Below are 13789 nucleotides of genomic sequence, written 5' to 3'. Positions count from 1 at the left end.
TCATGAGACAACAACATGGTGATCAAAAATCAGGCTCTGCCAGAGAGGTTTATGCCCTGTCAAGCAGGGACTACTGCCCTAACCACCAGGAAATAACTAGAAAACAATGACCATTGCCCTCAGCACCCCCTTAAGAATAAGGGTGTGAACTCTCGGAGGAGGTAGTTGAGGCAGAGTAGCTGGGGAAATGAGAAGAGCCATAACATGGCCGACAGACAACATGGCTGCAAGACCTCACTGAGACCTTGAGTTTAACCTTGAGGTCCTAGTTTCTTTTTCCAGGACCTTCCCTTGGCTCCAGATATTCCAAAAAGGCCTCACCATTGGATCCCACCATTGGTGAGATAACCAACAACAGCTGGAACCCCTCCCCTTAGCATTAGCAAGAGAGGAATAATTAGCAGTTTAGAAGGTGACCTCACAAACCAAAGACCTCTCTCTCTGCTTAGAAGAGCCCGCATCACATCTCAGTGTGTATTTATGTCCTTCTCTCCCATTTCTCAGCAAGCCCTGTTCTTTCCCCCATTTCCTAATAAATTCTTTTTACTGGCCTAACTGAAAAAAAATCAGGCTCTGTTTATAGCTATAGCTCAAGTCATCCAGTCAGGACCCCATGTATCATCTTTTACCAACAGAGTTAAAGGACTTTTGACAATGGTTGGCAAGGGCTCACTCTAAATTGCTTTTGGAATTGACTCTTGCAACTCTACTGAATTATATCTACTTTAAGGAAAATAATCCAAAGGTGACTTGTAAAGATAATTATGAAATATATAACAACAATAGTGGAAAGTTCAGAAACAAATCTAAACAGGGGAATGATAAAACATACATTATAATTTTAACAGCTATACTAAATAACAAATTTGTGGATGTCAATTTCTAGACACTTTCATATGAAATAATTTTAAAACAAAAAGGAGACCATGAAACAATTTATACACAGGTTAAATGAACTATATGAAGAAATGCAAATACGCTTTAAAGATAGGAAGAGAATCTGGAGTGATGGTTTTATTTTTCTCTAGATCATAGGGGGCTGTTTTTTTGTTTTTTAATTAAGTAGGAGAAAGAAATATAAAGCATTAGCAGATTATCAAGTTGCTCTTCATTAAGAAAAGAATATCATGGACTTCCTGGTTCCCTTCTAAAGTATTTGGTGCTCATGATAGGGAAGGTATTTTAGAAAAAAGCTCCAGTAGAGACTATCTTAGATACTTTTCTCAATGTAAACAGGGAAAGGCAATGACAAATGTTCTCTTGGTACTGAAGGCCAAGTTATAGCACACTTATCAAGGGTCATCAGTTTAAACCACTATGTTTATGGCTTTTGGGACAGAGTAATTTCCTTAGAAAAAGATATATATTAAAATTAGTACTGTTTTTAGTTTTTCTAGTTAAGGATCTGCTCCATCACATGAACATCTATATGTGACTACTTTTCACTTGCATTTTAAGTCGGATGATGATAGAGATTGGCCATGAGCAACTTGGCAGGCTGAGAACTTACCCCAACATCATCATCGCTCTGTATCAACTGTGAGTGTCCAAAGAGGCGTCTCTTTAGGATGGGCTCAACCAGAGTAAGATATACCATGTATAGAAGAAGAAGGCCCAAAATGGAGAGATAAATTATAATGGTAACCTGAAGAAAGTAAAAATAAGTTATCAAGAAATCAGAATTTTGCATAAGTATCAGGAGAACCACAGTGAAAATTGATCTATCTGATAAACCTACAGAATTTCTACACAAACCAGATTCTAATACACGCAAAAAATTCAACTCTTCACCAAAGTATTTAAGGAAAGAGGAGAGGAAGCATTTTGTCTTTGGAATTCTTTTCAAGACTTCAAAACGCTCTTCTTCACCCATTGCTAGCTTTTCTTTTCTCAGCTGGATACAGTGTCCTAGATTCAGCAGCACTGTTATAAAAACAATTTAAAGGAACAATAATAGAAAATGTAATTCAGGTGAATCTCTTTTAGATCAGTTTAAATATACTAAAATACTTTTTAGGCCAATGATTTTCTTGAGATCTTAATTCATGTGCTGCTAAACAGTACAGAGAGACATACTCACTAGAATGGCTATAATAAAACAGAAAATACCAAGTATTGACAAGGACACCAAGAAACTGGAACCCTCATACGTTGCAGGTGGGAATGTAAGATTCACAATCACTTTGGAAAACAATCTCTTGGCAATCTCTCAAAAAGTTAAATAGAAAAAACTGGAAATAATCCAAAAGTCCATTCTCACTAGCCTTTAGCATACATGGCCCACAAAGAAGCTGGGATACCTTTCCGGGATATACCCATAGGGCATTTTTTGGTTGCGATTTTATTTATCTATCTAATGTGTCCTAATTAATCCACAAAACATCTCAGTGAGGCCAGCAGACAGCAGGCCCACTGTTTCATTGGGGAGGGGGAGGGATAGGAGAGTAAAGGAGAGTGGGAGGGTAGATGTGGGGGTAGGGGGAAAGAACAGAGAAGGGTAGTAGTTTAGGTCATTAAAATAGAATTCAGATGTCCCAAATTTCCTGTCTTGTCTACAGACTACCAGGAAATATTACTCCAGAAGCAGAAAAGAATTTTTTTAAAAACCTTGATGGTAACAGAGCTTCTTTCCTCATATTTGCATTCACAGCGCAGACAGTACGCTTCTACGTCAGGCCCCCGTACGGGCATGGGATCCACAACATGGAGGCAATCGCTGAAGAAACAAAGATAAAATACTGCTTAAACCTGGTTGAATTTTCTACTAACATTGATGAAAACCTTCCTGAAATCCAGAATAATCTAACTTGCCCAGTAAAAGAATATAAGGAGCAAAAAATAAATAAGGCAAACTGAAATAATTTCCTTTCTCAAGATGAACAATTTGGTAAGATTTAACAGTCTAGGAAACCATAAAGACACATAAAAGCAGTAGTTGTCAAAGGTGCTACTGCTAACAGAAAGGGGATCAAAAAACTACTTAACGTTTGTGGTAATCTTTTATATAGAAATTGAAAATGAATAAACCTATTAATGTTTGTGTGCTGGATAAAAAACAAACAAACTACTTAACAGATGGGACAAGTCACGTTTAGATTTGCTCAGTTACCAAGCAAAACTGCACTAAATGGTTTAAATTGACTTGAGGCATTGCTCAAATATGACTATTCTCTTTTGTGAATTAACTAACATCATTCATAACTACCAGGGTGCGTGGCTCTATAACTAGCTCAACAAATGTAGAATGTAGCAAATTCTGAATCTCTGAAAACTAAACAATAAAAAACTGAGCAAAAGTCTGTCGATAAAGCATGAAGTAGGATTTTAAAGTGAAAACTTTCACACTGAAAAAGTAAATAAAAAGTAATCGAAGTGTGGCATGATCAAGACTGTGAAGTAAGACACTTCAGGGCTTCATCCTCACATAGAAGCTTTGAATGACCAGTTCAAAGGAAAGAACTGACAGAAACATCTTTCCTTAAGCTTCAGAAAACAGTTAAAGGACTGTGGTAACAGGGTGAGCACCGAATCAAGGAAAAGTCTACTTATAAGAGGAAGGACTCCTGACCCCCTGGCTGGCCCCTCCTCGCACCCCTCATGGACTTAGAGTGGAGCCAGCCCACGCCCCTCAGTACGCATTGCTGGTCCTGATTCCAGAGGGAGCAGAGAAGCACATGCTGGAAGCATGTATGCTGGCCTAATTTCTCTATGGTGGCCTGAGGGACTTGCTGTCCTGGAACTTGCCCTGCATGTAGAAGGTAGCTCAGAGAGCTCTCCTATAGAACACTGGGAGAGCAATCAAATTGTGCTGCCTGGGGAGAAGGATTGCTGGCTGCAGGACACACAGTGCAGTGCCTGGGACAATGATAAAACTTTCTTAGGGGAGAGGGTACATTCATGTCCTTGTAAAGAGAGGAATTTCTAGGGTTACAAACACACACCCAGGACAAGAGGCATGAGCAGTAAGTATCAGAGATGCCCCTACACTTTGGCCTGGAGCTATTCTCCTCAACCCATTGTATGGATAAGCCTTGAAGACGAGCACTCAGAGAGGTCAATCTGCAAAGACTGGGAAAGGTAGTTTTCCTTTTTGCTAGGGCATTCATGGAAAGCTGTTATAACACTAGCTGAATACAAATTTAAGGAACATATACCAGTCTAAATTTCAGTGATAACACGTTAAAGCTTCAAAATGTCATGTTTCAACAAAAGGTTATAAAACACACAAAGAAAGAGGAAGAGATGGCCTAGCAAAGGAGAAAACTAAAGCATTAGACATCATCTATGAGGAGGACCAGACCTGGGACATATCAAAGTTAAAAAAAAAAAAGGTCCTAAATATGCTCAAAGGGCTAAAGGAAACGAGGAAAATGATAGATGAAAACACAGAGAATACTACTAAGAGAGATAGAAATTATGAAAAGGAACCAAACAGCTGAAGACAACAGAAGCGAAATAAAAAATTCCTACAGGGGTGTAAGAATGATGTGGGCTATGGGTGGAAGGCTCTTTGTCTCTTCAGAGATAACTAAGTTGTTTGACTTGTGGGTGTGGAACGGTAAGAGGCTGCAGTCCTGCCCTTAGGGACTGGCAGCGGCTCCAGTCCCAGGAAATGTTTAACAATGCAAGGGCTATAAACTTTAAGTATTTAGGGGAAATGCAAAAACCAAATACGCTAAAGGCTTATCTAGAATGTCTGGAGTCCATGCTAAAAGCTTACCTAAGATGTGGAAGATATATGCTAATTGAAGCCTATTGAGAACTGAAACAAAGGGACCATTTGGCCTTTCCTCTCTGTATAAAAGACGTTTGAAAATCTTGTTCAGGGCTCGGGATTCAAACCGAAAGCTCCCGAGTCCGGCCGGCCGTCAATAAACCATTTTTCCTTCTCAAAATCATTCCTGAGTCCTGGCCTCTCTATACTCAAATAATTGAACTTCTCTTAAATTCCACAACAAGAACAGATTGGAGCTGGCAGAAGAATCAAAGAATTTGAAGAAAAGACCATTTAAATCATTCAGTCTGAGGAACAACAACAAAAAAAGGAAAACTGAAGAAAAGTGAAGAGCCTGGGGCATCTGTGAAACAAATCAAAGTACCAATATACATATTGTGGGAGTCCCAGAAGGTAAAGAAAGGAGGACAGAGAATATTCAAGGAAATAATGGCTGAAAACGTCCCAAATTTAACTAAAGATATGAATATACATATCCAAGATGCTCAATGAACTCCAAACAGGATAAACCCAAATAGAACTTTACTGTGGCATATCATAATCAGACTGTCAAAAGCCAAAGATAAAGAGAGAATTCTGAAAGCTGCAAGGGATATGCAACATGTCATGTATAGGGAGCCTAAATAAGATTAAATGCCAATATCTCATGAGAAACCATGAAGGCAAGAAAGCAGTGGGATGATCTATTTAAAGTGCTAAAAGAAAAAAAAAAAAAAAGCCAACCAAGAATTGTATATGGACTAAAACTGTTTTTTAAAAAAACGAGGGTGAGATTAAGAAATTCTCAGATAAACAAAAGCTGAGGGAGTTTGTCACCACTAGATGGGCCTTATAAGAGATTAAGTTAAAGAGAGTTCTGCAGGTTGAAAGGAAAGAACAATAGACAATAGACTGAAGTTGTATCAAGAAATAAACATCTCAAGTGAGGATAACAACCTGGGTAAATATAAGTGCCAGGACTATTGTATTTTTGGTTTGTACTCCATATTTTACTTTCTATAGGATCTAAAAGGCAAAGGCAGCAGCAGACTTGGCCCAGTGGTTAGGGCATCCATTTACCACGTGGGAGGTCCACGGTTCAAACCCCGGGCCTCCTTGACCCGTGTGCAGCTTGCCTATGTGCAGTGCTGATGCGCGCAAGGAGTGCTATGCCACGCAGGGGTGTCCCCCACGTAGGGGAGCCCCACGCGCAAGGAGTGCGCCCCGCAAGGAGTGTGCCCCATAAGGAGAGCCGCCCAGCGCGAAAGAAAGTGCAGCCTGCCCAGGAAAGGTGCCGCACACACGGAGAGCTGACACAAGATGACGCAACAAAAAGAAACACAGATTCCCGTGTGGCTCACAACAACAGAAGCGGACAAAGAAGACGCAGCAAATAGAGAACAGACAACTGGGGTGGGGAAGGGGGGAGAGAAATAAAAAAATAAATCTTAAAAAAAAAAGACAAATGCATAAGATGTAATGAGATCTTTTGGACTCACAGTAGTTTTGGACTCACAATATATAATCATATAATTAGACACAAGACCTACACTAGGTATAGGACAGAGGGGGATAGGAACATAATTTGTGTATACAGCTGAAATTAAGTTGATATCAAAGCAAATGAGATTCTTACAGATTTAGGAAGTTAAATTTAAGCTCCATGAGAACTACAAAGAAAATATCAGAAAATATGCTGGTTCACAGAGACAGAAATTAGAATACAGGTTGCCAAGGAGAATGGGTAATTAATGCATAATGGGCATAGGGTTTTTTCCTCTTCCCCTCCCCCTTCCCTGCCCTGCTGTTTTTGCTGTGTCCATTTGCTGTGTGATCTTTTGTATCTATTTCTCTTTTTGTCTTCTTTTCTCATCTTTCTCTTCTAGGATTCACTGGGATTTGATCCTGGGGACATCTGATGTAGAGAGAGGTGGAGACGGGAAAGCTTTAGCAATGGAATGGAATGAGTGTAATGCAATGTAGTGAATGTGATTAATTACACTGAATGGTTGCTTGAGAGAGGCTGATAAGGGAGAGTTTATGCTGAATGTACTTTCCCACAAAAAAACAGATGATATATAGATAGATACATAGACAGACAGCAACTAAAGGGACAATTACAACTAAAGGCAAATGCATGTTCCTAGATGGGATCTAACAAGGGAGGAGAGCAGGCTTATAAGGACATTATTGGGACATATGGAAAAACTGTAATATAGACTGTAAGCTTTATATTGATGTTAAATCTTGGAACTTGGTAACTGCATTTAAGATAGATACATAAGAATATATCATTGTTCTTAGGAAACGTACATGGCAGTATGAAGTTTTAAAGGAGCATGATTTATACAACCTACACTCAAGTGTTCAGAAAACAAATTGATAAGTAGATAGCTACATAGGTAAAATGATGGCAAATGTGGCAAAATATTAAAATTGTTGGGCTGGGTAACTGGGGGGATAGGGGTATGTTGGAGTTCTCTACATGGGGTTTGTATTATTTTTGTAACTGTCTTGTCAATTTGAAAATACTTCAAAATAAAAAGTTAAAAAAAAATAATAAAAGGCTGTTTTGTTGTTGTATGTTTTTGTTTATTTCCCCCCCATTTTCCAAGATACTTATTAATGGCTTATAAAAAAGCAATCCTGGGAAGCAGATGTAGCTCAAGTAATTGAGCTTCTGCCTACCACATGGGAGGGAATGGATTCAGTTCTTGGTTCCTCCTGGAGAAGGCAAGGGGGCGCGACAGGCAGGTGCTAGGAGCTGACACAAGATAATGCAACAGGGAAACGGACTTTGGCCCAGTGGTTAGGGCGTCCGTCTACCACGTGGGAGGTCCGCGGTTCAAGCCCCGGGCCTCCTTGACCCGTGTGGAGCTGGCCCATGCGCAGTGCTGATGCGCGCAAGGAGTGCCCTGCTACACAGGGGTGTCCCCCGCGTGGGGGAGCCCCACGCGCAAGGAGTGCACCCATAAGGAGAGCCGCCCAGCGCGAAGGAGGGAGCAGCCTGCCGAGGAATGGCGCCACCCACACTTCCCGTGCCGCTGCCGCTGACGACAACAGAAGCGGACAAAGAAACAAGACGCAGCAAAAAGACACAGAGAAAACAGACAACCGGGGGAGGGGAGGGGAATTAAATAAATAAAAAAGAAATCTTAAAAAAAAAAAAAAGGTAATGCAACAAAGAGACACAAAGAGGAAGGACAATGAGAGATACAACAAACCAGGATGCTGACGTGGCTCAAGCTATTGAGCACCTCTCTCCCATATGGGAGGTCCCAGGTTCAGTTCCCAGTGCCTCCTAAACAGAAGATGAGCAGACACAGAAAGCACATAGCAAATGGACAAAGAGAGCAAACAGCGACTGCAAATGATGGGGGAGGGGGCGAAAATAAATTAAATAAATCTTAAAAAAAAAAAACAAAACAATGCTATCAAAACTCTCTTTTATCAGAAATGCTTAATAATCATTAAGCTATTTCTCTCCTCAGCTATGAAGAGTCTACTATTCAGTGAGTACCTTCCGTAAAAGTATAGTAGGCAAAGATTTGATATTCTCCTGCCACCTACTGGGCAATTCTTTTCCCTCTTGGCATCTCTTAGGCGTTAAGAACTCTACCTTGAGGCAAGGCTGATTCTTTCCCTTTGCCTTATCAAAAAGAACTTTTTCATGTTTCATTTCCTGAGTTGTGGCATCAGATAGGAAACAAAAAATGTTACAAGTGATAAAAGTTCAACTAGCTATCCTTATCAAGCTATTGAGTTTTAACAAAAGTAATAATAATAAAAAAAACTCTATTGGTAGAATGTCAGATAAGAGTAAGTTTCTATAACACACACCATACAAATGTGAATATCTCTTCCTTATATATAGAAGACCAGGCATGTATTCAGCAGATACAGGCATTAAAATGGGCAGAGTTAGTTAAATCCAATTACAGGGACTCTAGCTCAGAATCATACAGGTTATCCAGCCCAACACCCTCAAAGAGGTCACTTGCTCAAGGTCACAGACTTAAGTAGTGGCTGAAAAAGGACCAGAATTTAGGGCTCCTGCATGCTTTGCCAGCCTTCTCATCTCTGAGCCTCAGAAAAATGAGGCTTATCTACTATTATTTAGTTTCCTATTTCAGTTTCTGAAGCTTCAGTCACAATACCAAAGAATTCTTGGGAATCTATGTACTGAGTGTTTGTTTTGAAATACAAATACAGTTTAATAACACAGAGACGCTGAGTACTGTGCAAAAGTTGGACAGGGTGGGAGAGAAGGCAGGAAGGTTGGTTCTGGTTGACCAGTCATCATAAACAGCTCAATCACTTTAGGAACTAGGTAACATCTCCACCTAGTGCCCAAAATGGCAAAATCATTAGTTTTAAACTACATCCAACCAAAATTGGGCCAGCATAAATCAATGAGGAATTAATGCTGGACAAAACAGGAGGCCTAGAAAACAGATGGTAAAAATGTATCTAGACATTGGAGGCCTTGTAAAGCCTTAATATTGTCATTAATCATAACTTGCCTACCTTTCTAAAACCAGTTACTCCCAGTTGGCACTAACGGTTTTAACTGGCTTTAGAAAGGTAGGCAAGTTATGATTATGCTAAAAGGCTGACATGCAAGAAGGAAGCAAGGGAAGGTGAGAAGGTGGGAGGAAAAATCCCAACAAGCCTTGCTTCCAACTGTTAATTTTCAAAGCTACCTTATTTTGACCAATAACCAAGGATGTGTGACACATGGTTCTGTACGAGCCTGGAATAATGAGAAGTCAGTGGAAAGATTAGTGCTAAAAACTTGAATAGGGAGATCATCTGCCATTCAAATAACAGCAATTCTATTGCTGATAATAAAATATAAATGTTCAACATATTTGGAAGTAACTTAAAGATTTATTTGAACTTTCTTATATCATGTGAAGTGACTTACTGATATAAAACCTCTGCAATATGGGATAAAATGGAACAAGTAATTTTACAAGAAATTCTCAAGAACACACTTATCAAATATCAGACTGAATCTAAATGCCTATCTTGGGAAGAACATCAGAGAAACTAAACATGCTCAAAGGCTTGGGATATCTTACCTGAACAAATTTAATCTTGCTTTCAAATTCTTTGCTGGCTATTTAGCTATGAAATCTTGTACATGTGAAAGCACCTAGTATTTGAAGCTATTTTCCTTGTATGCCTATTCTGGTAGTCTTCCTCTGTGGTTACAAACCATAAAACATCACAATTTCATAGAAAAGAGCACATTCAACCTGCTACAAAACATCTGTTTTCCAACTGTTTGATGACTCTTGTAGAAAAAGCTAACATTTGTAAGGTCCACTGGGTAAGTAGAGAAGGCTGCTGGTGGCTAGCCACCCAGGATCCTAGTCATCACAGGCCTGTCTGATTGCACCAAATGCTGAAAGGATTCATATCTTGGCATACATAAAACCTACCCATGGCATAGCAATGGGAAACTCTGATACACATGGCTCATTCCCATTCCTCCCTAAACCCTCTGACACTTTTATATATAGCTGTCCATTGTCAATATATGATGAAGACCTACAAACTTGGAAAAAATTACAATCTAAATAAATGAGACTTACTGTATACTGAAAAGCAAGAGGGAGAAATGTCCCTCATTAAAATTTAGGAGAGCACAGGAAGGTAGTTATGGGTAGTTCAGGCACCACAAATGCAGCCCATCCCATATAAAACCTTCTCTACTTGGGGCTTAGTGTTTTGGCTATATTCCTTTGGGTTAATATCATGAACCCAGGACCTGTCACTTTTTCATATAGAGATGGAATTTAACACTTGCTTAAAAAGAAAATACTCTAACGATACATTGGATAGACATTCTAGGCCAACAATGACAACCTGGAAAGAAATCTGACAAGTAATTCAATATTCCAGAATACTTACCAATCTTTCTGGGATATGTTCTTATTATAAATATGCCCAGAATTATCTTTATAAGGAGGACAGATACATTTACACCGGACATCCTCAAAATTCTGTAACCAAAATAGAAATTTAGTACAGCTTGTTGACAGTTCATCATCAAGATTTTTAAAAACTGCACCATATACATTTTGCTAAGCACCCCCTGCCAAATAGTCTAAAACCATTCACTTAAAACTTTAAATAACTTTGAGAGATATAACTTTTAAAAAGCTACAAATTCTTTATGGTGATGATAATATGAATCATTATATACTATATAAAAATGTTTTGAAATACTTAAATCTAATACATGATCTGTGACTTACTAACTACTTTTATGGGTTACAGGACAATGCCAGTAGAAAGACACAGTAGACATATACTTGTGTCTGTAAATAAGAATGCTGTTATAAAAGAATGGGGTAGAATCAAGTTAAAAATTATTCACAATATAAGTCACAATTCTTCTACTCATCATCCCTCCACCCTTGGGTAGAGGGTACTGATGTGGATTAAAAAGGGTTGGCTAGAGTTCTACAGAAGAAATAGTTTTAGAGGCAACCAGTCACAATGATAAAGGAAGTACATAAGGGAAATAGCTTGATTTTAGTTGACATCAGTTTGGGCTACTCTTTCCAGGACACTTTGCTTCTAATTCTTCGTAGACAAGGAGGAGCACAACTACCAAAAAAGCAAGTTTCAAGAGCTGGAGGAAGAAGTGACTACATATCTGGATAGAAGGGGTAGGAAATGCTCTCTCAACAAAGGGAATCTACCTGAGAAGGCAGTGGCTCACTGGTCTCCAAAGACGAGGTCTACTGCTCCCATATATGGTGGGATGTCTGGCAGAGCTGTTGACAATCCATTCAATCACCCAGCAACCACTTAGTGAATATTTGCTCTGTGCCAGACTTTGTGCTCAATGAGGTGGATAAGCTATGGCTCCTGCTCTTAGTTAGGACACCAGAGACTGACAAATAACTACATGATTACAACACACTGGATAAAGTGATGATGGAAGGTATTCAGAGGATGCCATCAATGTTTTGAAATTCAGAAGACTTAAAATTGCTGTCCCAATTTCTGTTGGAAGGTAAGGAAAGCATTTACAAAGAACTCCTGATTATAAATATTTACCTGCCTGTAAATCTGTCTTTCCCAGCCCCTACATTTTAAAAAAAATTATACATTAAAGCTTCAATTTTTAAAAAATGCAAATGTCATTCTCTTTTCCCTTCACATTAATATGGATTTCTTTTGTTTTTCATAATAATCAGCTAACTCACTAAGGAAGAAGCTGTGTCTGGGGCTAAGGCCGGTCTGGAGGGTAATGGGCACAAAGGGGAACCAGAAAGCAGCATGAGAGGACTATAAAGGTCAAGATATGAACAGAAGAGACATCCCAACCTTATCTTTCCCGTAGTTTGGTTCCTTCCTTGCCCACTAAATTATCAGGAAGATGGAAGTCAGGGAAGGAGCCAGGAGGTCCTGGAGGGAGTTAGATGAGACTATGAGGATACTGAGAAATACTCTTGGGGGAAGAGTGTAGGGTCTATTGGGAGAGGCTGCCAAGAGAGGCAAATTCCCACAATGGGAAGGGAATCTGTTCATGGATCATGGAAATGAAAGTTAAGTTTCCAAGAGGAAATTCTTCTGTGAGATGGTGACTTCCTATCATTTTGGTTTGGGCAACTGGGGAACCTGTGAGACTGTTGGAGGGGGTGGGCTGTCAGAGCTTAAGGTTGGAATGTAAGGTTGTTCTCAGAGTTGGAAAAGTTGTAAGGTTTGAGGTGGGGGCTGTCGGGGTTGAAAAGGGAAGTGTCCAGAAGAAGCTGCTGTCCAGGCTGTGGGGCACTGTCCGGGCTGAATGGAGCTGGGGGGCGGCTGGGAGGTTGGGGAGGGAAAGGAGTACCGTCAGGGCTCGGGGGTGGGGGTGGGGGGTGGGGGTGGGGGTTGGGGAAGACGGTGACTACCAGGCAGGGCTGGAGGGCGAGAGCGCTACCAGACAGCCAGGAGTGTTATGGGAGGGTGGGCTGTCAGTGCTGTGAAGCTTGGGGTCGGGCCTTCAGGACTGGGAAGCAGGTTGATAGACCCGGCTTCCGCCCCGGCCAGAGGCAGGGGAGGAGCTCCTGTCAGGAACCAAGGCTGGGCGGGACTCACCTTGGCGGCGTCTGAAAGCTGCACGAGCAGCAGCACGGAAAGCGCCAGGCAGGACAGGCTGCGCATGGAGCCAAGCCGAAGGAGGCCTCCCCACAGGGTCGCCATTGCGGCTGGGCCCAGCCGTTCCCACAGCCGGGAGCCCACGAAATCGACTCCCGGTTCCGAGTCAGGCTCGGGCTCAGGATCCGGCTTGGGATCCTTCACCCGCACTTCCGTCCGGGCTTCCGCGTCACGAGACACGCCGGGTCAACTACAAAACGCGTCCGCCCCGGAAACTGTTCCTGGGGCTGAGAGACCAGAGGCTGAGCGGTTTCGGCGCCGGGCACAGTCTATGATCGGGCTTCTGGCAGGAGGGGGCCTCGCTAGGGTGACAGCCTCGCCCAGCAGCGATTTGGGGCACTTGGATAACTTTCCTGGGCGCAGAAGCAGCGGGGGCTTGTGGAGCCGCTGGTTTCCGGGACGACAGTGGGAATTGCTTCCACCCAGGGAGACGCCAGCAAGTTCGGGCTGTCCGCTGGGGTCCTGAGACCCTAAGGGGCCCTTGCCGTGGTCAGGCCCTGAGGCTGGGGTGAGCCGAATTCCTTGAATTGCTGAGAGGGCGGCTCCTCCCGGCGGGCGCTAGCCGGGCAGATGCTAGGCGCGGAGGCGGGGCTGGGATTGGCCGAGTCATTCCTTCCGGCAAACCCACCCTCAATACCCGGGTCGAGGGTTGTTCCCCGGACTTTGGGTACTAGCCTGCCGCTCACGTGCTTCACGGACACAGCTCCCCCTTGGGTTTCTAACAGTCTTTGTGAGCTGCCCTCGTGGGTGTGGTGTCCGGTAGGGGGTAACCACACTGGCCCAGTCTGCAGCCAGGAACGGCCACAGCGGCGAGGCGAGGCAGGGCCAGGCCGGGACCCAGAAGGTGTAGAGTTAGAGAAGGAACGGCTCTAGCGGCCTCCTCAGCAGACTCCACCCGGAGGTGGAGAATCGGCG

At 42.0% G+C, this 13789-nt stretch overlaps 1 protein-coding gene across 1 annotated transcript in view; it reads right to left on the bottom strand.

Moving 5' to 3' along the window:
* Positions 1–13055, bottom strand: part of TMEM9B (TMEM9 domain family member B) — a 39870-nt gene extending 26815 nt beyond the window's left edge. Inside the window, exons 1-4 of the mRNA XM_004470260.5 lie at positions 12815–13055; positions 10634–10725; positions 2608–2716; positions 1511–1645 (exon numbers count right to left, since the gene is read on the bottom strand). Of these exons, the coding sequence (XP_004470317.1) occupies positions 1511–1645; positions 2608–2716; positions 10634–10725; positions 12815–12919 (441 nt within the window). The 5' untranslated portion in view covers positions 12920–13055. The remainder of the gene's footprint in view (positions 1–1510; positions 1646–2607; positions 2717–10633; positions 10726–12814) is intronic.
* Between the last annotated feature and the right edge of the window lie 734 nt (positions 13056–13789).

This window comes from Dasypus novemcinctus, chromosome 10 (assembly GCF_030445035.2).
Source record: "Dasypus novemcinctus isolate mDasNov1 chromosome 10, mDasNov1.1.hap2, whole genome shotgun sequence".
NCBI classification, from domain to species: domain Eukaryota; kingdom Metazoa; phylum Chordata; class Mammalia; order Cingulata; family Dasypodidae; genus Dasypus; species Dasypus novemcinctus.
This window is presented reverse-complemented; position numbering and strand designations above follow the sequence as displayed.